General features: G+C 41.8%; 3 protein-coding genes and 1 long non-coding RNA gene across 4 annotated transcripts; 2 read left to right on the forward strand and 2 right to left on the reverse strand.

Moving 5' to 3' along the window:
- Nucleotides 1-377: 377 nt before the first annotated feature.
- Nucleotides 378-3,732, forward strand: LOC109636346 (galectin-related protein B). Its single transcript, XM_069535445.1, has 4 exons — nucleotides 378-520; nucleotides 798-883; nucleotides 1,609-1,789; nucleotides 2,848-3,732. The coding sequence occupies exons 1-4, from the start codon at nucleotides 494-496 to the stop codon at nucleotides 2,989-2,991; spliced, it is 438 nt and encodes a 145-aa protein (XP_069391546.1). The 5' UTR covers nucleotides 378-493; the 3' UTR covers nucleotides 2,992-3,732.
- A 2,785-nt stretch (nucleotides 3,733-6,517) lies between these two features.
- plek2 (pleckstrin 2) lies at nucleotides 6,518-12,495 on the reverse strand. Its single transcript, XM_069536132.1, has 10 exons — nucleotides 12,320-12,495; nucleotides 12,139-12,225; nucleotides 11,773-11,937; nucleotides 9,016-9,200; nucleotides 8,802-8,893; nucleotides 8,311-8,498; nucleotides 8,070-8,171; nucleotides 7,750-7,833; nucleotides 7,328-7,406; nucleotides 6,518-6,915 (listed from the first exon to the last, which is right to left on the reverse strand). The coding sequence occupies exons 1-10, from the start codon at nucleotides 12,329-12,331 to the stop codon at nucleotides 6,788-6,790; spliced, it is 1,122 nt and encodes a 373-aa protein (XP_069392233.1). The 5' UTR covers nucleotides 12,332-12,495; the 3' UTR covers nucleotides 6,518-6,787.
- LOC138412382 (uncharacterized) lies at nucleotides 12,096-12,851 on the forward strand. The gene is made up of 2 exons (XR_011244787.1): nucleotides 12,096-12,233; nucleotides 12,489-12,851. It is a non-coding gene; the product is annotated as an uncharacterized lncRNA (long non-coding RNA).
- Nucleotides 12,852-14,713: 1,862 nt separating this feature from the next.
- On the reverse strand, nucleotides 14,714-24,119 carry LOC109636336 (tandem C2 domains nuclear protein). Its single transcript, XM_020097977.2, has 12 exons — nucleotides 23,979-24,119; nucleotides 23,371-23,467; nucleotides 23,086-23,292; nucleotides 21,661-21,831; nucleotides 21,277-21,356; nucleotides 19,559-19,628; nucleotides 18,919-19,019; nucleotides 18,295-18,411; nucleotides 17,885-18,076; nucleotides 16,280-16,394; nucleotides 15,996-16,195; nucleotides 14,714-15,819 (listed from the first exon to the last, which is right to left on the reverse strand). Exons 2-12 carry the CDS (start codon nucleotides 23,435-23,437, stop codon nucleotides 15,709-15,711), a joined length of 1,431 nt encoding a protein of 476 aa, XP_019953536.2. The 5' UTR covers nucleotides 23,438-23,467; nucleotides 23,979-24,119; the 3' UTR covers nucleotides 14,714-15,708.
- Between the last annotated feature and the right edge of the window lie 795 nt (nucleotides 24,120-24,914).

Consider the following 24,914-nt stretch of genomic DNA (forward strand, 5'->3'; position numbering starts at 1 on the left):
ACATACATATTCATATTCTTATGATGGGTAGATGTACTATATTAATACATCCAGCATTGGAATTTATTGGAATTTATTGATGATCCCTAAGTGACATTTAGTAAAAATCCCTTTGAAAAAACCCCCCTCCACACACACACACACACACACACACACACACACACACACACACACACACACATACACACACACTCACACACACACACACACACCCTGCAGGTGAGGAGACAATGGGAGGAAGCTGCAACAAATGCATCACATGTCACATATCAGTTAAAAACATTTTTTCCAAATGATTAAGCATGAATGTGTATAACACCCCTCATCTCTACCTCCCCTCCTTCCTTTCTTTCTTTCTGTCTTTCTCCCTCGTCTCACACCATCATCTCTGCTAAACTGGATGTCTCCATGACAACGCAGGCGGGGTTTGCAGTTTCCATCTTCATCATCATCACAGCTCCAAAACCTCCACAGCGCATCATCCCTGAGTGGAATGGAAGAACAGGACAAGAAAGAAAATGTATGTATAGCTGCCTTTTCTTTGCTTTACACTACATGCAATCAATTTATTCTGAAAAATGTGGATTGTATTCAGATAAACCAGCAGCTCAGCCTGGTGAGACAACCCTCCAGAGGCTTACTTTGTGCAGCTGAGTCACTCATTGTTCAGGATCAGTGAAGCTACTGTTGCATGATGATGGAGCTGCAGTTGCATCCTCCTATAATAAAGTGCCTGGTGCTGATCAGCGGCACAGGCCTCATCCTGTGTGACCGTGAACGTCTCTATTGTTGTGCAGGGGGAGTACACCGGAGAGATAAAGGGAGGGATGCGGCCTTCAATGAAACTGGTTGTTATGGGAATTATTAACAAAAAACCCAAGAGGTAAGTGCACACCCACCCACCCACACACACACACACACACACACACACACACAAATGTTGTCATTCCACTATAAAAGAGAATTATGCATTATGATAAAGCCTGTTGCACACCCGAAGTTAGAGATTAGGATGCTAATGATAATAAATCTGAATATTAAAGTGTGGTAATGTGTGTCTGAGTGCATGTACCAACTGCCCAGCTGCTCTCTGCTTTGGGAAAATATCTGGGTGATACCGTCAGTGAATTTCCTGATTATAAATCAGTCAGTGCATGTTCGTGGGAAAGTTTCAAATCCCATGAAATCTAAAAGTCACTCTGGAAATTCTTTGGTCGGAAATAGCTACGGGCTGTTTATTCATTTAGTTATAAATTATATGCAATAAAGCATCACAATTAAGATCCAAAAATAAACTTTTTTTATGTGAAAGGACTTTTTTTTGGCTGCAGAGACGTTGATTCATTTATGTTGCATGTTAACAACATCAGGAAAGAAGGAAGGAAAGAAATAAGTTTGGATTAAAAAAGAGAAGAGGTGCAATAGTAGAATGAAACTTTATGCAGGAGAAAAACACAGTTAAAGATGAAGGAATACATGAATTAAAAAATATAGACTGCAAATAAGAAAGAAAGAAAGATGAACATACATGTCTTTTTTTTTTTCTTTCTTTTTTGTTTTACTTTGTGATATTTTCTCTGTGTCTCTAAACTCTGTGCGTCTCCTCAGAATCGAGGTGACTCTGTCCAGTAAACCTCAGGAGGAGGACACAGAGGCAGACGTGGGTCTGCAGCTGAACGTCAGCTTCATGGACAAGGCCGTCCAACGCAACGCCCGTCTGGCCGGGAAGTGGGGCCCGTCTGAGAACACCCTCTCTTACTTTCCTTTTGCACCTGGAGAACCCTTCAAGGTAACTATATCTTTTAGAGAGGAAGTGATTGGAGCAGAGAAAGAGACTTAAACTCCTTTTGTCAACATCTATCCTGGACAAATGTTAAAATGCTTCCTGGTTTTCCTGTTAGTGGTTATCAGTGCAGTCTTTTGTAATGTGTGAGACAGTTACCATTAACACTGTCTGAGTTTAATGCCTTTAATTCTGCACTTTAGTCAACTTTACATATTTACTTACTCCACTAATAAACTATGTCGTTGTTTCTTAAAAGAGGATACTCGTACTGATTCTCCAATATGGTTCTATGACAGAGCTGTAACTTTTTCTTTAAAACATATATCAATTTTAAAGGTCCCTGATGTGGAACAGGCAGAACTCCATCTTCTTAGCAGTCAGACCCAACACATGAATAGTGTCAACCCAGTGTTTTACAACACTGCTGTGAAGTGGACTAATGTCAAATGTATAAGCAACAGTAAAAATAAAAATATATGAGGGTCAGCCAAGAGAAATAGTTTGTAAATGTTTAAAAAAACAAATTTAAGTGGATTATTTTAGCATAAATTAAATATAAATATTCCACAACACCTATCAATGTTGAATCTTGGTCTCAGAAGGGGACAGTTGGGCCTTGGCAGAGGTCAGTCACCTTCTAGTTTTAGCAGCAGGTCTCTGTGACCTCATCTATTTGCTGGCTCAAAAACATTTGCAGAGCAGATTTAGTGGATGACGTGAAAACAAAACAGGGATTCAGTCATATAAACACGTCTCTGTAGTGCTAACAGTGGCCTAAAAACTTCACAGGGTTCCTTTAAATCGTGCAAATATGTTTTTGTAATCCCCAAAGTCCAAAAGCACAGATGACAAGCCCATGACCTCTTATAAAGTATGAATGGGACGTCACTTGTTGACTTTCTTCTTTAGCAGCTTTAAGGGTTTCCTACCAGGTTTCACAGAAAACCGCTGAGCTGTTGTTGTGTAATCTTGGTTTCAAGCCAACAAAATACAAACCAACACACAAACAAATGGTCGGGGGTGACAACCATAACTTCCTGTACGTTCCCTCTGACTTTTAGATGGAGATCGTTTGTGAGCACCAGCAGTTTCGGATCCTGGTGGATGGACAGCCTCTGTGCGGCTTCACCCACCGGCTGTCCCCGCTCGCCTCCCTCACCGCCTTGCGAGTCTTTGGGGATCTTCAGCTCACCAAGGTGGCCTAGCTGCAGCATCTCGCCCACAGACAAACAACATGAAGACGTCCCGGGACTGTATTTATAAGATTAGAATAGAGCCACCTCCTGAGTGAATAAATTGACCCACGATGGGGCTGTTGTGTTTCCAGACAAAAAGTGTATACCCCTGCCTCGTAATCACGTGATAAGACAAAGTGCCTTCACTAGATTACCTGTTTGAGGACTTGAAGATACAGACGGAATGTAACAGTCAACAAACTGAATGTGATTTGAACTGAATTAAGTCGTAAACAATGAAAAGTAAGCAACAATATTTTCCCCCTTCGATGATCATTTGCACAAACCTGATGCATCGGTGGAAAAACGTCGCACTCCGTCAGATTTCAGACGCGTGTCTTTAATTTCTCCAAAGCTAACCTTTGAAAGCACCAACGTTTACGAGCGTCCTGCATGGAGATGAATGTTTCTGGAACCAGCTGTGGCCGACAGGTGTAATAATGAAAACTTTAATAATGTCAAACAGTGGCAGTAACCTACATTAGTGCATGTGAGTGATACACACAGTGTGTTTGCTTCCAGATTACACACAGAGCTGAAGGATTAGTCTCACTTTCTGTTCTCATACCATCATCTTAAACTTACTTAAAGGATTTACTCAAAAGCTACTGACTCCCACTGCTTTCTGTATTCTTCTTTTACCTCCAGCACTTTTTATGGAAACGTAACATATCGACTTTACTTCAATGCAATAAATCAAATTTGTTGTTATTTTGTTTTTTAGGTGGTTTTTCATTCTGTGGTCATGTAACATGTGATTGAATTTATTCCAAAACCCACAGGACAGAATCATGTTTCACTTCAGGTGTTGTGTCACTCTTGATTTCACTGGAAAACTTGGGTCACTCAGATAAGTGTGTGTGTGTGTGTGTGTGTGTGTGTGTGTGTGTGTGTGTGCATGTGTGTGTGTGTGTGTGTTTGGTATTGATGTTTCAGCCCATGTCACATGACAAAACAGGCAGTCCTCTAATCCTTTGATGTTACGTTTAGACCTCTGGATTCTAGATCAAAGCCAATTGCCTCTCATATAAAGATTAAGATCCCTTTTTATTAAGATTCCTTTGTATTAAGGAGAAACAATTCTCAGCAGAATCAGACTCTACCACCATTAGTAGAGGACGGCTGCACGAGATTCTTCTCTCTAACAGCTTTGTTAAACTGTCACAGATTGACAGTCAGTAGACCACCGCTTCAAGGCAAAAATACTTTGTTCCACTGGATCACCTGCGTTCATCCAACATGGAGAAGATCAACGGTCATGATACTGCCCAAAATAATGGGTGCAGCGTCACCAAAATGCTGAAGGCCCTCCGCCAAGCCCTGCTGGACTCAAAGAGGGAGAACGAGGTGCTCGCTGCTGAGAATGCAGCTATGAAGGAGCAGGCAGCAGAGATAACTGCTCTTAAAAAGCAGGCTGCACAAAACAGTGAAAACAATTCTGCACTAAAGAAGCAGGCAGCAGAGAACACTGCTCTGGCTGCAGAAAACGCAGAATTAAAGAAGCTGGCTGAAAAGAAGAAGGCAGCTATGAAGGAGCAGGTGGCAGAGATAACTGCTCTGCGGAAGAAGGCAGCAAAGAATACTGCTCTGACTACAGAAAACACTGCATTGCAGAAGCTGGCTGCGGAGAGGCTGGCAGCTATGGAGGCGCAGGCAGCAGAGAACACTGCTCTGGCTGCAGAAAACGCTGCACTGCAGAAGCTGACTGCAGAGAGGCTGGCAGCTATGGAGGCGCAGGCAGCAGAGAACACTGCTCTGGCTGCAGAAAATGCTGAATTAAAGAAACTGGCTGCAAAGAAGAAGGCAGCTATGAAGGAGCAGGTGGCAGAGATAACTGCTCTGCGGAAGAAGGCAGCAAAGAATACTGCTCTGACTGCAGAAAACGCTGCACTGCAGAAGCTGGCTGCGGAGAGGCTGGCAGCTATGGAGGAGCAGGTGGCAGAGAACACTTCTCTGAGGAAGGAGGCAGCACAAAACGTTGCTGCAGCTGCAATAGAGTCTGCTGTGAAGAGCCAGCTGACTGTTGAGAACGCTGCTCTGGACAAAAGCCTCGACTCTTCCATCTCACAGCTATGTCAGGTCAAAGACGACTTGGCCAACATGATGGAAGAGTTGGAGAAGGAGGTCCAAGATCTTCAGCTCCAGCATGTGGAGAAGCAGAAAGTGCAAAAGCAATGGAAGGTCAAATTCCAAGCTCTGCAGAAAAACTGTGACAAGCGGTTGAGGTGCAGAGTCCTGGAACAGGAGGCCAGCTTCCAGGAGAAGGACAAGAAGAAGAAGGCAAAGGAGGAGAGCAAAGAACTGAAGAAGAAGGAGAAGGAGGAGAGAAAAGGGACAGAGAGAAGGAATTTGTTTAGTTTTCTCTTTCCATGCTGGCGCTCATTATAATCTCCTCTCATCTTTCCTCTACCTGAACCATCCCCTCATCCTGACTCCACCCCATGAGACATGAGAGTAGATTCTATATTGAATGTGCTGTAACTGATTTATACTTATTTCAGTTTTTATGTTTATTTCTTCATTGTTCAAATAAAAAGACTTGAAAAAACAAAGTTGTCTGGAATCTTTTTCTAATCTTAAAGTTTTGTTCTTGAGTCTGACAAAAACTCGCGGGACGATTTTCGCATTCTAGAAAAGGACAAGTCAGCACACAGTCCTTCAGTGGGATCTTCCCTCGCTGACACGAGTCTCTTCTGCCTCCTTCGTATTTATAATAGAGCAGCTTGTCTGGCATCAGCACAAACCAGCGAGACTTCCAGTTGTGCACAATATGAAAATCTCCTGAGGATTTTCTTGTCTTGACATGTACTTTCTCTTGTCGTCAGATCGTGCAGTTGAGTAAAAACCACCTAGGAGTTTCACCAAGCAACATCTCAGACTTTTAGGACCCATTTGATACCACATAAAATGTAATCAAACATATATATTCCAGCCAAAGTATGAAACTATCATGTAAAAGTGGAACAGGCAATTATAATATCACTTTTTCCAGTGCTTAAAATTTGAAATAACGAATCCATTCATAAAGTCAACACGTTACATTATTGAGAGTGTTAGCTCAGGTCTGATGTATATTAAGCTATAATAAGTATATTGAATAAGTTCTGCGACACAGCTCTGTTTGATGTGTTTGTTTTTAGAAATATTGGATAATTGGATAATTTCAATAACATTTTTTCTAAATTTCTAAACTTTTATTTAGAAATAGAAATGGAAATTTGAAATTAGGAAAGAGCCCTCCTAACAAAGTGCTTTTTTTTGTAAGCATTCACAAGTGAGAAAGATTGAGAACCATACAATGAGTATTAAACAATATATTTATAAGCTCATTACTTACTTTACATCATTATTTTCTTACAGCTACAAGTAGGATCAAATGGAATTAATCAAGTTAAACTCATGTTCACTAAATTATACACACGTGGTAAACTTGACCTGTATATGTACTTTGCACCACTGGTGTGTAGATTTATTAAAAAGTCAACATATAGAGAGATTTAAAAATGTTAATGTTTAATACTGAAGAAAACTTTTAACTTAAATCACAAAAGAATTGCTACATTTGTATCTTTTAAATACATTTAAATCCTCCATTTTCAAACTTTTAAATACAGAATTATTCGTTTTTTATTTGGGAAGATCAGATCAACAGCTATGTTATGTTATTTAAAATCGTGGGCCCAGTTTGTTGCTACAGTACATTCATGGAATGTGTAATTTCAGTTTTCTTCATAACAGATAAAACGTCAAAATGAAATGTGGACATCTATGTCTGCTCTCTGATGGCGTCTATCCAGGCCATCTTCTCCTGATGGGTCGGAGCCTGGATGAAGTAATGAGTGTCGGACTGAGTGATGATTTTAAACAGGTTTCCTTGAATGTTTCCTTTCACACCTGCACAGAAGGAAAAAACAGGATGGAGATAGAATCAATAAAGTTTGAATGGATTAAGTTATAAAATAAATCAGAATTAGATTAATCAATGGAAATTAGAAGGTGAGGGGGGAGATAAAGCAAATTAAAATGGCAGGTATCGTGATTATAAGTGAAAATTATGCAACAAAGATTAAAGATATAAACATAAAATATTACAGAGTTGCAGTTAAAAGATGTAAATCAAAACAGTAACTTTTTATTTTTATATATCTAATAATTATTTGTATTCATCTCCTCATCATCACTCCTGTGTTTCACAACACGAGGCACATTTCATCAGCAGGATAAAGTTCAGATTTGCTGACAGATAAAAATGGCATTATTCTCAAAAACACCGACGTCTTGTTTTAACATGTTCTGGTTAACCCACCTGAGGGAACTCCGTTATCATCCAGAGACGACACCAGACAGCTGCGCAGAGAGAAGCCGCCAGCGGGGCTGAGCTCATCCTGACATGTGACATAAGACAGGAAGAAGATCAGACTGAAGTATTATTACTCATATTATAATTATTTAGAGTATTTAGAGTAATGACATCAACCTGAAACACAGACAAATAAAACAACTGGTTTGTTTCAACTAAAACCTTCTCTGTTCAGTTTTGTCGTCACTTAAGTGTTTGTTTAGGACTAGAAATCCATCCTGTTCATCTATTTGTTTTATCAATGAATAAAAAACACCTTTTTTAAAGTTTTAATCACAGACTATAAAGAACAAAGTAGTTCATGTATTTGCGTTGAGAGACTTCAGTTGTAATGTATTGCCTGATGCTGGTTCCTCATGTAAACTCACCTTTGTGGGATCATAGTAGTGAAGGAAGGATGGTTCTGAACGCAGCACAAACAGTCGCACCTTCCAGTTCTTCCTTCGGTGTCCCTGAAGATTATCAACGTTATTAATTAAAACATTCATTCTAACACAATGTCAAGAAATAGAAACACCTCAAAACACCTCACAGTTATGGTCCCATGTTCCAGTATTTATTTTAATATTCCAGTATTGTGATCTATTAAACCTCATTAAACAATGTCTTGACCATTAATGTGTATTAGTTATAATTAAGTTTGACTCTTCATCACATGTTACCACAGGGCTGATGGAGTGTGAGTTACCTGTTTGAGCAGATATCCTCTTTTTATCACTTGTCCACTCAGCTCGACTGCAGACAGTGACGTCTCTGCCTTCACACTTCCTCTCTTCTTCAAACTGTCAGACTGGGATCAAACACAAACCTGATGTCAACCAAGTAGAATCTGCCTCCTCACATTAAGCAAGACAGGGATTAACTCTGAATTCAGTGTTTGATGGTTACAAAGATTCTTTTAGGGCTCGTCACACTGAAGTGGTACTCACGAAGCTGTACAAGGCAGTGGAGTCGTCCATGAACTGCTGGGTGAGGCCGGCGGTGCGGAGGGCCTCCACGCTCCTTATTCCCACAGTCCGCAGAAAATTCTCCTCCAGCAGGGCCGTGGCCAAGGTCACGGCGTCCCCACGGGTCCCAGCCAGCTGCATGAACACCAGCCAGTCCACTACGGCTGAACCTGACGGCACATCACACATTTATACCTTCATGTACATACATACTGTATTCTAACAGGGGAGACATGAAGCTGACAAATAAATCCAGTAAATTGATGTAAATGTGCATTATCATTGTTTTGGTCATTTAATTATAAATGCAATGAGAGAGAACAATATATTTACAATATATATAAATGATACACAGAAGGTATAAACAGATTTGCATGAATAAAAATCTAACAAATAAAGAGATAAATTCAACTGAGACGAGATTATCACTGAGCTGCAGAAGAATTGAAAGAGTTGACGTTTCACGGTGTCACCTGAGAAACAGTTGCTGTAGGTGCTGCCCTGCTCCACATGGCTGCTCATGTCGATTCCACTGTGAACATCGTACATGGAGTCCAGCACTTTGCTTTAGAAAGAGTAAAAGCAGAACTTAAGTGTTCAGAGATTTGAATCTGGTCACAAACACACGTGGTGAGGCAGAGGAAACTTCTCCGATTAGTGGGAGAGCTTCTGTTTTACAAGGTTTACCTGAGGTCAATGTTGCGTAACCGTGGAGACGCAGGTTCCTCCTGGTTCGCCATCTTCCCTCCATCAGACGTCTGTAGCTTGTCGCCTGCAGCCGTGATGTCAGCGGCCCACTCGTCTCGCTCCTCTCTTGAACAGGCCTCCAGAAAATGATCTACCCCGTTCGCTGTGTGGAGCTTGAACACCAACTGTTAAAAAATGATATCCTAGATTAATATTCACATAACCAGTTGCACTTGTTTTCTTTTGTCCATATGAGAACATTAACTAGGTTTTAAAAATATTCATTATGGAGTCAATTTACTTACTTTACATGAGAGTAGATTCTATATGGTACTTTGAATGTGCTGTAACTGACATATACTTATTTCAGTTTTTATGTACTGATGTTGGAAATCTAATTATTTCTTCTTTGGGGAACAAATTGTTGTCTTGAAAGCTGGAAGATGTTTGAACTCGGGTCCTGACAGAACATTAACCTGAGGCCATTTCCTGTCTCATCGAGTAAGGCCTCTCCTTCAGTGTGGTTTCCACCAATAAAAACATAAACACAGGAAAACACTTCATAGAACATGTGCTGAACCCACGAACCAAAAACAGGGCCGTAGAATTTATTAGGTGATTGGGGAATTACTTAAAAGATTAAATTTCACAGGATATGTCGACATTGTTCAAATGAAAAGACTTCATACTTCATAGAGAAGAGGCTTACAGCTTACAGTAATACAAACGTACAGTTTCTAACACTGAGGATTCGCACATGAAATATGGAGATGAAGAAAAACATCTGAAGCTTGAAAGAAGGTTTTGAAGGGAGATTGTGTGTGTGTGTGTGTGTGTGTGTGTGTGTGTGTGTGTGTGTGTGTTTGTGTGCGTGCGCACGTGTGTGTGTTTGTGTGTGTGTGTGTGTGTGTGTGTGTGTGTGTTTGGTATTGATGTTTCAGCCCATGTCACATGACAAAACAGGCAGTCCTCTAATCCTTTGATGTCACATTTAGACCTATGGATTCTCGATCAAAGCCAATTGCCTCTCATATAAAGATTATGATCCCTTTTTATTAAGATTCCTTTGTATTAAGGAGAAACAATTCTCAGCAGAATCAGACTCTACCACCATTAGTAGAGGACGGCTGCACGAGATTCTTCTCTCTAACAGCTTTGTTAAACTGTCACAGATTGACAGTCAGTAGACCAGCGCTTCAAGGCAAAAATACTTTTAAAGAACTTTGTTCCACTGGATCACCGGCGTTCATCCAACATGGAGAAGATCAACTGTCAAGATACTGCCCAAAATAATGGGTGCAGCGTCACCAAAATGCTGAAGGCCCTCCGCCAAGCCCTGCTGGAATCAAAGAGGGAGAAGGAGGTGCTCGCTGCTGAGAATGCAGCTATGAAGGAGCAGGCAGCAGAGATAACTGCTCTTAAAAAGCAGGCTGCACAAAACAGTGAAAACAATTCTGCACTAAAGAAGCAGGCAGCAGAGAACACTGCTCTGGCTGCAGAAAACGCAGAATTAAAGAAGCTGGCTGAAAAGAAGAAGGCAGCTATGAAGGAGCAGGTGGCAGAGATAACTGCTCTGCGGAAGAAGGCAGCAAAGAATACTGCTCTGACTACAGAAAACACTGCATTGCAGAAGCTGGCTGCGGAGAGGCTGGCAGCTATGGAGGCGCAGGCAGCAGAGAACACTGCTCTGGCTGCAGAAAACGCAGAATTAAAGAAGCTGGCTGAAAAGAAGAAGGCAGCTATGAAGGAGCAGGTGGCAGAGATAACTGCTCTGCGGAAGAAGGCAGCAAAGAATACTGCTCTGACTGCGGAAAACGCTGCATTGCAGAAGCTGGCTGCGGAGAGGCTGGCAGCTATGGAGGCGCAGGCGGCAGAGAACACTGCTCTGGCTGCAGAAAACGCTGAATTAAAGAAGCTGGCTGAAAAGAAGAAGGCAGCTATGAAGGAGCAGGTGGCAGAGATAACTGCTCTGCGGAAGAAGGCAGCAAAGAACACTGCTCTGACTGCGGAAAACGCTGCATTGCAGAAGCTGGCTGCGGAGAGGCTGGCAGCTATGGAGGAGCAGGCGGCAGAGAACACTGCTCTAAGGAAGGAGGCAGCACAAAACACTGCTGCAGCTGCAATAGAGTCTGCTGTGAAGAGCCAGCTGACTGTTGAGAACGCTGCTCTGGACAAAAGCCTCGACTCTTCCATCTCACAGCTATGTCAGGTCAAAGACGACTTGGCCAACATGATGGAGGAGTTGGAGAAGGAGGTCCAAGATCTTCAGCTCCAGCATGTGGAGAAGCAGAAAGTGCAAAAGCAATGGAAGGTCAAATTCCAAGCTCTGCAGAAAAACTGTGACAAGCGGCTGAGGTGCAGAGTCCTGGAACAGGAGGCCAGCTTCCAGGAGAAGGACAAGAAGAAGAAGGCAAAGGAGGAGAGCAAAGAACTGAAGAAGAAGGAGAAGGAGGAGAGAAAAGGGACAGAGAGAAGGAATTTGTTTAGTTTTCTCTTTCCATGCTGGCGCTCATTATAATCTCCTCTCATCTTTCCTCTACCTGAACCATCCCCTCATCCTGACTCCACCCCATGAGACATGAGAGTAGATTCTATATTGAATGTGCTGTAACTGATTTATTCTTATTTCAGTTTTTATGTACTGCTGTTGGAAATTTAATTATTTCTTCATTGTTCAAATAAAAAGACTTGAAAAAACAAAGTTGTCTGGAATCTTTTTCTAATCTTGTTTTGTTCTTGAGTCTGACAAAAACTCACCGGACGATTTTCGCATTCTAGAAAAGGACAAGTCAGCACACAGTCCTTCAGTGGGATCTTCCCTCGCTGACACGAGTCTCTTCTGCCTCCTTCGTATTTATAATACAGCAGCTTGTCTGGCATCAGCACAAACCAGTGAGCCTTCCAGTTGTGCACAATATGACCCTGGAAGATAGAACAGTTATACAATCTTTATTTTGTCAGATAATATTGACACCATGGGATCATAGTGTAAACAGTTGCCTATGTTGTAGACTTCCTGGATTTCATATCAGCCCAAGACGAAGCCAAAACTCTTTCCAAATACATCTGTAACTTTTTTCCACACAGACTCAAATCAAAACTTCACAGCACAACATCTCTCACCCTCTTCACCAGGAATCCTTCTCTTAGAACTGCATGCTTCTTGTCTGCATCCATGACGTCCAGCAACTGAGCTTTGCCTGTTCCTGCCTGTACAGGTAATAAATGTTGAGCTGAGATTATTCCCCTAAACTCAATGTGTCACACTGTTCACACCCAGACACACACACACACAGACACACACCTTGCTCAACATTTGAGTGGGCGACTCAGGCACTTCTGCAATTTCTGCCCATAATCACATGAGGGTGCAGTGACTCCTTCTCCGTGGTGTCTGAAGATGTTTTTGATGACGACTCATGTTTCCTGGAACATTTTCACACCTCAACAATTTAATTCTCCGTTGTTTTCAGCATGAAGAGAATCCACATCCTGCAGGAAACAACCTCCGACCACTTCATTCTTTTTTTATCCCATTTTGATGAAAAACGAACAGCTGGTGGTCGACCACATGCACATGTTGAACCTGCTTAGTGAGAATCGTGGGCTTGTTGAGCATGAAAGAGGATTGTTACTGAGACCACATGTGGTCCTGCAGAGCTTACTTATTAATTAATTATTTTCCTGGTTCCTGGTTCTTACACGAGAAAGAACAGAATGAGAAAGAAAAGGAGCGTCTTTAAATGGAGCATGAAAATGACTCACAGAGTTTTTATTCTGCAGGGTCCTGCTGTGGTGCGTGTTACTGGGTCACTTGAATAAAACTGAGTTATGCATGTTCATATCCTGAGTGCATCAGCAAGTAACAAAGAGTAAAAGCCTTTAGTTATTGTATTGTTAGGGAGATTTAACTACAGCTACAGCTTCACTATAATCTTTTCTCCTCTCTAAGTGTGAAAATAGGAACTTTTAACGAGAGAAAATTACTGGTACTCAAGTTAAAAGCTCATATCTTAACTTGAATTGAATACTGTAAATTCCTGAAGGTTTCCTCTATGTTGCCTCCAAAACCCAGCAGGAAAAAGACGGGATAGATGATCTTCCTGAAGGAATCAAAGTAAAAACCTTCATGCATGAATCCCTTCTACATTCTGCAAGAAAAAAAATCTGGCCAAGCTGCTATAATGTTGATTTTAGTTTCGTGCAGATACAGTATATTAACTTTATCTGTCTGTCTGTCTGCTAGTTAGCAGGATTTCACAAAACACTGCTGGACAGATCATCACGAAACCTGGTGAAAGGATGTGATGTAGGTCAGAGACGTACCCATTACATTTGATGCAGATCAGAGTCAGGGGGCAGAATATTCCATCACTTCCAACATAGTGAGAATGGGCATTGGTAACATTTTCCTTGATTTTCCTTGAAACCTTTATTTTATCTGAAAACCAGTTAAGGATCATTCATGTGATGAGAGTGAGTTCTCCTCACTCCTGCGGACCCCTGGACCCCCCCAGTGTGTCTCCACAGTGAGGAAACCTGCACACAGAAGCATGTGCTTATGAGACAACTGGAATGTGTTGCAGACTCAGTTCGGCAAACAGCCAAACGAGCGTCAGGGGGAGAATCTGTTAAACACATAGAGGAAACAATAACCCCAAATCCTGTTTCTGAGACTCAAGCACCTTCGCTGAGCTGAAGACAAACAAACTCCTCTGAGCTGAGAGCCAGCGATAAGTCGAGTCACAGGTGAAGGTGTGTCTGGAATGCCCTCTGTGTAACATTAACCATAAATCAAACATTAATTACGTAAAAGAAGAGATGATGGTTTTTTGGCACACAAGGATATGGAGGCTTCTGACGCAGATCAGCTCACGTGGAGAGCCCGGTTGTCCTGGTCACACACACTTAAAATGCAAACACTCGCTGGACTTTATTCTTGGTCCACAGACTTATTGTTCGCTGGGCGTGTGTTTGTGTGTCCACGTCTACAGCTGGTTAAACGGAGCATGTTGTTACTCTCATTCTCCATGAGGCTGAAATGGAGACGGGAATCCATCTGGGATAATAACACTGAGGGGGTTTTAATCACAAATGCAACAAATTTTCCAGACAAAAATGTTTCTTCAGGCTCAAAAACCGATGATTTGAAAACCGAAGATGGTTTAAATTTCCCAAAGCTTCATTAATTCCACTAATTTCCGGTGATAATGACTACGCTGCAGTTTGCAAAACATGGACACTTTCAAAAGAAATAAAACTCCACACTCTCTAAAATTGCTGCAGCGGGAAATAAACATATATGTGTGTATTCTATGGTTACTCCTCAGTAGTTGAGGATGAGATTGTCCATATAGAGCATTAGATTGTCTTTTAAATAAAAGGTGAAATGGAAAAACAAGATGCTGCACTGTTTGACTTGAGATTTCTCAATCTGTGGCCTCTTCAATAAAGAGTGACATGGTGACATAGTGGTTTATGGTTGTTGACCTACTTTACAAGTCCTGCTCACTGTGTGTATTGGGTAGTTATTGCTGAAAAAAGACCGTGGCCTGGTTTCCTTCCACGTGCTGCAAATGAAACACTAAAGAAAATCCATGTGTCAGTGATTAAAAACTGTGTCTTGTTTACTTGATTCTTCTGAAAACCAAAGGTGCTTAAATAATGTACTTCTTTAAATAAACACACACAAACTAACTTCATGTTATAGCTACTTTAATTGTCAGTGTTTAACATTAAATACATACAAAATTAAATAGCTATATATCAAAAGCATACAGCTAAGTATTTGTAAATCTGCTGCAGTATTGTACAGTAACGTGACGTCCTACAAAGTTAAATTCTAGCTCACCTCTTAGAGAACTAAACAATGAGTCTGCTGATTTTCTGTTTTCTCTATTTGTCAGTGAATCCCAAGAAAAGACCAAAACCAAGAGTGAGTCGATCAGAGAGCGACAGCGTTTAGCTGCTGGGGTCACGTGTTCCTGCTGCTAGAAATCTATGTAAAAGACAACATGTATATTAATCCACATGTGAATTAGTCCAGAAAAACCCACTGTTTACTCCCATTGAACTAAAAAGTACCTGAAGACGAGACTCTCCAGTTATTTGACCCACTTTTAAAGACGAACGTCTGCAGTAGAAATCAAAAAGAAACTAGAGAGACTAGCACGGAGATGGTTTTGGTCTTTTTATGGGTTTGTTGACAATAAGAAAACAGAATTGGCAGAATTATCCTGTCAGAGGAGTTTCATACATTAAGTTTTAATTACAGTACATTTGTCTTTATCGCCACTTTCTCTGTAAACCTCCTGTCCAGCCAAAAGTGATGCAGCCTTCACTAAAAATATATAAGACTTACAAAACACAGCAGTATATACAGCTCAATGCTATGCAGCTCAATTCATGTGAGTCAAACTAAGGCTCTATTGTTGTTTTAGAAATTTTATTTTCTGCACAAAATCCTCATGAAATACTTTGTTCTAAACCTGTAATTACAAACAATCACCTGCAGCACCTTCATGGAAACCTGCTCCCCCACTGCCGTCTGAGCACGTTCAGTATTTTACAGTCTGGTCCATGAGTGAGTCAACTGTGTGTCAGCGACTGAGGCCGCTCGACCGGGAAAGAAAGCAGATGTGGCCTGACTCGACAGCATCTGCAATACGTGAAGAGGAAGTCAGAGGAAGAGGTTCAGGAAGCGCTCAGCCGGTGCCACGCCATCACCACTTTCTCTGGGTGAGCCATCATGTCCTTCCACCGCTCCACAGCCTCTGGTACTGGGCTGTCGAGTCCCAGCTGAACCTGAGAGGAACAACGACAAGATCACCTCAAAACATCTGCAAAACTTTTTCTCAAGTTGATCCCACAACATATTTTAAAGAAAGATATTTTACTTTTTAAAAGAATATTTTACTCTCCACAACAATCAATGAAAGTAAAATATACAAACACATGATATATAAAACAGGTGAACTCACCTGTCCGAGACACTGTTTCCTCCTGACTGAGCTGCGACTGTAGAGTTTGACCGACAGCGAGCAGGCGTCGTCCAACATGGCCAGTTGGAAGTGAAAAGTCTCCGCCCACTTACACTGACCCCCAGAGGCCTTCATCACCCGCGTCTTCTTCTTCATCAACACCTGGCCCAAGTGGTGCATCTCGGCCTTGACGAAAAAGGCTTCAGACGGACAGAGGAGAGCAGGTCACAGTCAGCGGGGACACAACAGTCACTCGTTCAAAGACCAGCTCCAATCACACCTACCTTGTGTGAGCGGTGAGGAGGATGCTGGGAGGTTCTGGGCAGCGAGGATCTGGAGCTGGATGCGACTGTTGACCGGCTGGAAGCAGGTGGTGAGATGCAGCTCAGAGTGACAGACCTGAAACAGATTTTTCACTCAGATCTGTCATGTGCGTTTTGGATTTTATTCAATATACAGCTCATACTTTTTAACAGTTTTTTTATTTACTCTAAATAAAAGATTCATTACAACCTGACCGATGGATTGTTCGAGCCTGGTGCTGATATTTGGGATATCCATTAATAAGCATATTGAAAAGGACAATTCTGCTGGTGGACACTGAGCAAAGAAGTTAGCTACTGGTCTTCAGAGTGTGTTCGGACCTGGTCACACATGCACAGATGATTTGGTCCGGACTAAAATATCTCAACCACTCCTCACAGAAGCCTGGTTTCTCACTGTGACCTTCCCACAGCTGACTCCTCTGCACTGCTTCTCTCCAAAATGCTGTTGATGTTTTTCATTTTACAGACGTTGAAATTGTTTGGGCCCTGAGAGCCTCCACTGAGTGGTCGTGATTTGGACAATTCGGCTCTTTTGTGTCCACCAGATTGGATAAAATCACCTACGGATTGAAGCTGTCCCTCTGATAATCGATGGATGATTCACCGCCCTGCACTTCACGTTATACAGGACGTGTGCCCGTTTATCAGCAGAGCCACTCTCTGGTTTGAGGTTTGACCCATTTTCCAGGTCTTACATGTCCTTTCTGCAATAAAGAGCCTGTTTCCCAATTTCACTTGATAATGAAATATCTTTCTACTGTGGTTATGCAACAACACAAAGTTTGGCTCTACTTCAATATTACCCAGAAAGTACAGCGGGCCTGTGGGCTGCAATACATCTCGAGGACAGTTTTATGAGGCACACACTGCGCTGTGTTCGCACACAACAGGCTCATAAAAGCCAGCAGCCAACAGAGGAAATGATGGAGAATAAGCAGTAAAAGTTTGGAATATTCCCACACAGAGTTTTTCCTCGTTGCCTCAACAGCTGGACAGTGACAAATACATCAGCTGCTGCAGCCGAGAATAGATGAGGTTGATTCACAAGCAGCCATCACGAAGGTCGGACTTTGAACCGAGCATTAATTACTACGGTGGGTTCAGTGTGAGTCAGCAAACATTTTGCTCTCTGAAATTTAAAGATCGACTTCCACCATCAACAGTTAATGACCACAGACTATAAATAAAGATGGACAACAACATGAGCTTTCTAAATGTGAAGCCAAAACATTTTGAGCTCCCCCTGGTGGCTGCGGTATACGCCATAAACCATCATCCTCCATGTTAGTAGATGGGACATGTGCCAGACTAAAAAGTTAAAGTACACATCAAATATATTTCCTAAAGATGGATTCTGTCTTTGAGGATAGTTCTCATCACACTGAGGTTCAAGTGTTTCTGGTCAGTTTGGTTTTAATTAGTTATTTGACGGCACCTGCAGCCAGGATATTTTAGCTTGTGCAAAGGGACGAGGTGGAGATGGTTCGTCACATCAGACTTTAAAGCAGTCACCAGTCGTTAGTGCCACGTTCCCAACTCGTAACATGTGAAGAAAACACTCACAGAGGATTTGGACGGAGAGTTGAGGTCGAGCCAGTGGTCCGTCTCCTGAGGACCGAGCTGTCGCAGGGAGAGGACACATTCTGCCACCGTGCGTTTCTTGGGGTTGTGCGCCTGCAAACGCAGCACTAACGCACTGCAGCGCAACTGCTGGAGACGGAGCGCAAACACAAATGTCTCCATGAAGGACACGTCCTGAAGAGGAGAAGGAAGAGAAAGTAAAGATTAGACAGTTTCTACCACAAGTCACCCAGGGCAAAATAAAAAGTTCATTTCCTTTTATTCTAAGAATGGAAATGAGTTGATTTTAAGTGAGTATATTTAAGAGTTTATAACCTGTGTCATATCATAAACAAACATAAAGTCAACCTTCATGTATCTTACAGAACACGTCTGTATTTCGAACACGTTACCTGACTGTACTCCTTCACTGAGCTCTTGAACTGAATGGGTTTGGGGATGGTGATGATCCCTTTAAATCCAACCTTCGGTTGTTCTGCTCCGTCCGACTGAAGGTTGAGGTCTGAACACTTGAAGGAAAAGAAGAATGAGAAGAAGTTAGTGGAAGCAGGTCAAAAGGTTTTTATAAAGAATCAGAGGCTAAAGCACAGAACAAACTTTTCAAAAGAGAATCGAATACAGAAAAACTAAAGAATCCAGAACAACAACATATTAACTTTGTGGAAAGATGGAACATGGGCCAAGAAGGAACCCTTTATTTTTGAGTGGGAAGTTGGTGCCCCTTTTTCATTAATGCTCCTGTTCCTTGAGGAATAAGAGCACGGCCCTGCACCATAGATGTTCAACACTCTCACTGTCTCCGCTACACTTGATCACTGTGTTTTCATCAGGACACTTCTATTTAAGAGTCAACCTTTTCCTTCCGAACCGTCCGAGCCAAAGTTAATAGAGCGGCGAGAGGGGCGAACAGAGACCTGTGCTCTGGACAGAGGCCCCATTGAGAACAAGTTACAGAGGAGCACAATGGAGGTTTTTGTTCCGCTGTGTTCACTCGTCATCTCGGAGTGTAACCTCACCTGCACCAGGGTGATCCACACCTGCTCCAAAGCCTCCTGGTAGTTCAGTCGCACGCATACCTTCCCCAACTCCCGCTCATCTCCAGACAGGGTGATGGAGTCTGTACCGGAACAACAATATGATATAATGAAATTAATAAGAAGATGTTGAGGGAAGTTTAAAAGGTTTTTGGATAAAGTTTAATGTTTTGTTTGGTTTAATTAATTCAAATAATGAAATTCTTTGTGCTTTCTTTGCTTGTTTTCTTTTCATTTAAGGAAAAGGTATAAAGTGTCTTTACATCCACACTTGATTCTTCATATGATGCTGTTTGTCATGGCAGAGCAGGACATTCAAAAAACAACGTTATCTCCATACAAATGATTTATTTAATATCACAACAAGCTGATTGACCTCGTGAATAACACAATCATTATGTAACAATGGAAATGATTAGTGTGTCTGCTCTTTTATGTTTGCACAATGCCGAGTGATTTTAATCCGACTTAGTCATGTATTATAAAAAAACAGGGAGGCAAGAGGAGGGAGAGAGAGAGTTTCTTTTCTCCTTCATCAACAATAGAAGGGCCGGTCGACAGCGTGGATCCAGAATGAAAGTGTTTTGCAGATAACGTGGAGGTAAATGTGTGTTTCACTTACCCAGGCTGCTTTCAACAGAGCCCATCACTGAAGACGAGCTGGTGACGACACTGGGGACGGAGTCAAAAAGCTGCAGAACAAACAAAGTAAAACTTTATCATTTGATGGAGGTTGTATCTAGAATCACTCACTCTGTACAGGGAGCTTCATGTCCAGCACGATATAATGAGCTCATTGACAAAATAAACACTCTCTGACTCATCTCGGGTCTTTTTCTCGACATCAGTGTCGCACAGTTAACTCGTGTCAGATCAATGAGAGTACATATTATAGTGAGTGTATCTTCTCACATGAATACATAAAAAAATGTTTGTGTCTGTTCGATCTTTTTTCTCTTTTGCCACTGAGAAACAGACTCTGGCTTCAGATTAGAAGATGGCAGCGTTCGTATCCTGGAGATTTCTGCTTCAGTTCTGGATAGTGGGTGGAGGTGGACATGCATCGTCCCTCTTCATACAGAGTCTCTGGTTGTTTGCATGAAGGTATTTGGTCATAAAACCAAAGTCAGAGGATCATTACAACAAGCTCGGCTGAGGAGCGTCCTCCTCCCTGCTCTCTCTAGAAACAGCAGTTTATTTGTTTATTGTTAAATCTATTGCTGCTGTGACTTTTATGCTTTCATCACTGACTACTGTTTGGTCACTGCGATGCCAAATTAAACATTTGCACTAACTGAACTGAACCTGTAAACCCACTGCATGTGACCTCAATAAGCCGGACATCAACAGACGTGACGGCAGAAACACAGAATATCAGTTATTTCAAACAAACAACATGTTCGTGTTTACCACAGTGTGGGCCTGAATGAGACGGTTTTAGTGTTTCCTGAGGTTCTGTGTGATCGCTTCACACACGACCTCAGATATTCATGTCAATTAATAATGAGCTGTTGACAAATGGCACCACATCCTTTATATGACAAAGAAACACGCCCCGGCTCTGTCATTGTTTCATTTAGGGCGATTAAAAAGCTCTCGGTCCAAGACAATCAACAGGTACCTTCCAGATCAGAGAGGCTGGATCTGACTCACATGTGTATTCTGTAACTCATCTCCCGTCACCTTATAGTCAAAGTTAAAGAAGATATACGGAGGCATTAATGAGACATAGAGCAAAATCTAACGACAAGTTGTACGACTGATGTAATAAAGTCGAGGGACACTGTTTAAAATAACGTCATTCCGTCAAACTTAGATCAGAAGGTAAAATTAAAATTAACTCCATTAAAACTCGGAGCTCAGAATAACAACCCCTGAAAGTCGGAAGGTCGGAGGAACCTCACCATCCCCTCTGTGTATATTAACAGCAGTGAAAGCTGTAGCTTTAACTGTTTATTAGCTCTTCTGTTATATAATTCTTCGTACACATGGTACTGTTCAAAAACTTTTTGATTTGAAGTGGGCCTCCATACGTCCTCCTCTCAGTCATAGTAAATTATTCGAATGTACCACTATTATTAAGTATTCAAAGTTTTTACTGTCCTTAGAGAAATCAAGAATAATTTAAACGTCATTACTTTCAGATGTCGGCCTGCCTCCGTTCTGTTTCAACACCTCAGGGTGAAATGACCTCGAATCAAAAATACTGCTTGTTTGGCTCGTCGGCAATTTTCCACCACGCTGCTCAGGACAGTGGAAACTATAAAACTATATTTAGTCTTGGTTGACACGGGGTGAGAAACGCTGTGTGAACACAGATTAGATAGAGAGCGCTCTCACCTGTATGTGACTCTGAGGACTGGACAGATCAAACATGGAGCTGCTCAGACGCTGCTGGACGCCTGGCTTCAGACTCAAACCTGGGGGGGGGGGGGGGGGGGGGGGGGGCAATAATAATAATAATAGTTATTATTTCTCATTTTTACATTTACAGCACTTGTCTCTCAACAGCTGCAAAGATACTGTATCCAGCCTAACAGTTATCTAATGATAAACATGTATTGTATTTGCAATCAATACCATTTATTTTGAATATTCCGTATCTCACCACGCCGTATCTCAATTTCAAACTTTTTGGGGAGATCGTTCTGTAGAAATGATTTGGTGTAAACTTTATACATATGGATAAAGTTGTGGTCAGTGTGTGCAGAAGGTCACGGCTACCTGTGCTTGGAGGACTGGAGCTCTCGTTCTTCAGCATGTCGCGGCGGGTCGAGCCGGGGGATATGTACTCGGCCACCTGACCCTGGTGGAAGCTGGACTCTGGGTTGTAGGCGAAGTGACTGGAGCCCAACAGCTCTGCCTTCCTCTCTGCGTACGTGCACCGAGCTGAGTCTGCAGACAGGGAGCAGCGCTGCAGGTTAGCAGGCCTCCATTTTGACCAGATTCCACTAGAAGACTATTGATTTAGAAACAGGACGTCCTGGTCCTCTCACATTATACCTCAGTAAGCACTGAGCTGATTTTAATGAAACTCTGAGGCATTGTGGTAACTTTGAGTCTCCAGCGCTCAGGTTGAGTAAACATGTGAACCTTCACCCTAACTAACCCAGTTTGAGGTAAACACGTGCAGCACATGTTATTCCATGTCTTTGCACTTCAGGCTGCAACATGATGAACTCATTATAACGTTCAGTAATTACTTGTCATAGTTACGAGTTCCTGAAAAGTCAACGTGTCTTTATTGTGCACCACATTATGGAATCATCTACACACATAATGATCCAATGTGTTAGCTGACAAAGCCAACAGAGGCCTGATGGCTCTATAGATTTAATCTAAGAGAGCTAACAAAGGTAACAGAGCATAGACGGAGTAGTTTCAGTCCCTTCAACTAAGCAAACTGAAATAAAAAAGAACCAATACTGAAAATAACTCGAAACATTCACTCAATAGATCGAAACCTCCACCACTGAACCTGAGTCAAGCTGCTGCAAATTTCAGTTTTTGTAGATATCAGTTTCCTAAATGTCTCATGTTTTGTTGTTTTGTACGACTCCTGGGGAAAAGGGTGAATATGTTGAAAATAAATAAATAAATAATAATAATAATAATAATAATAGTAATAAAGAAAATCCTGGATCAGCAACTAAATTTAGCACATATCCTTCTGTTTACTTCTGTTTGTGTAACATTATGAAAAAACTAAGGGACTGGGGTGAAAACTAATCACCTTGACGGAGGTATTAAGTTAACAAACTGAACAATAACAAAGGAGGGACATCAGCTCCAGTCTCCTGTGAGTGTGTTTACCTCCTCCACCTCCTCCACCTGCACCGTGTGAGGACTCAAATCTCCCCTGACCTCTACAGTGTTGAAGCCTTCGGAGGTAAACTTCTCCCTCCAATGGCTGCGGGAGGATTTATTACCGTTTGTTTCTTCTGATTGAATGCATTTTAAAAAGTAGCAGCTACACATTGTGCAGTCAGTGTCTTCAGAGACACTCAGATGTCAGCATTATTTACCGACCCAGCCAAAGTCAACACAATCATATGAAACCGGTTTCTAAATTGTTGCTCACCACAGCCTGTTTGCCTACATGATGAGAACAGTCTCATGGTATTCCAGCTTTTTGCCGTCGGTACGTACTGTGCAGCCCGGACTGTAAAGTGGGGAGGCGGGGGGAGCCTCTGGGCTGGATGAATGAGGCCTTGAAGGTCGGCAGGACAAACGGCACCTCCCTGCCATAAGGAGGCAGCTTGGACAGGAGGTAATCTTCTGTGACCCCCCTCCTCACCTCCTCTGGCTCCTGTCCTGAGGTCAGCGCCTTGGTAGGAGGCATCTTCAGTTTGATCACTTGGAAATGGAGAAAGGTTCACAATCAGAAACACCAACAGTCTGTTAGATATGCAGCCGAGCCGGGCGTCCGCTCACCTTGGGTGTCATACTCCCTCCCCTTCCTCTTCAGAAAGTTCTTGCAGCAGTTTTTCAGGCACTCCATGGCTGCACTCGTTATCAGGAGGTGGTCTCACTTCAGATTGGTATAAACACAACAAATTCAGTATTGTTTGATCCCAAACATCAGTAAAGCCGCAAATATGAGCTGAGATAATCCCAAAGTCTGTCCATAAATCTCTGGTCACCCAGGTTTCATTTCATACAATCCCACGCTATTTTTCTTCAGTGCCTTTAAATGTTATGGCAACCACAATCAATTAACTAAATCCCATAATGCATCATTGTGTCCAGATTCTGAAATTTTGATAAAGTCACTTAAATACTCCAAAAACTTGAATAAACCCACAATCTGGTTAAATCTATAATGAAATGGAAATTATGTCAAAACTTGATACTGTTGCTCAGTTTAAATAAAGTCCACAAAATGTGATTATTTGTATCTGCAACACATTTGACATATTTTCACATTTTTGTCTCAGGCCTATGAAGGAATTTCTTTCAGTGTAAACGAGCCACATTCTCAAAACAGGAAACAGCAGCTTCACTACTTCTTTGTACAAAAGCTTAAGAAAGTGGAAAGTTACCTCTGCGATGATTTCAGTGAGAGAAAATGATGTTTGTACATCCAGTGTTGTTCATTCTCAGAGGCCGACTGAAGAGAAATGCCTCCAAGCTCAGGTTTACTGAGCACTTCACTCACAGGTCTCCCTCTCTCCCTCTCTCCCTCTCTTCCTCCCTCCCTCCCTCCCTGTTCCTTTCTTCTCCTCTCTCACTACTCGAATCTCTAATTCCCGGACAAACACTTTGTGTGTCTCCTTCCCCGAACAGACCATGACAGCACCACTCTGGGTTTTTACTTTTGGTCACCACTTATAGTCACTGCGTTATTTTATTTTTCCTCTTCCTTAATCAATATCCCAGCAGTCTGCATCAGACTGGTGGGAACTCGATCATCACACAGGTCAGCAGATCTTAACTAACTGACCTGGTTTACTGACATGTTCTTATGGAGGGAATAATGATAAAACGTCTACTCAGTGAGGACATATATTGTGTGTTGACACCCAAAGATCCTTGATTATCAGGGTCTCAGATGTTTTATAGTTTTCCAAAAACTCCCGAAATTTCCAATTATCCCTCAAAACTGGCTAAACTAACTGATTTAATCCCACATCTTGATTTAGCAAGAGAACCAAAAAATAGTTTAGGGTTTAAAATATGAGTTGATATAATCCCATGATGTCTGATGATATCCCAAATCTGTAATTTATTTATTTTTTTTCTGTAATTTGATATGACCCTTAATTTTTTCGTTTACAGTAGAGTTAAATTATTACGTAAAAAATTAAACGTAATATTCCTAAAAGATAATATTGTGCATCTAAATCCCCCAAATTTGCTTTATTTCCCCCAAATTTGTAAAATTCAGATTTGTATTGGATTGAATTTGATTGCACAATTTTTTGCAACCACCCAACAGCATAAAATTATAATCCCCCAAAAAACAGTGTGTTGTTATG

Source organism: Paralichthys olivaceus, chromosome 12, assembly GCF_024713975.1.
Source record: "Paralichthys olivaceus isolate ysfri-2021 chromosome 12, ASM2471397v2, whole genome shotgun sequence".
NCBI lineage: Eukaryota > Metazoa > Chordata > Actinopteri > Pleuronectiformes > Paralichthyidae > Paralichthys > Paralichthys olivaceus.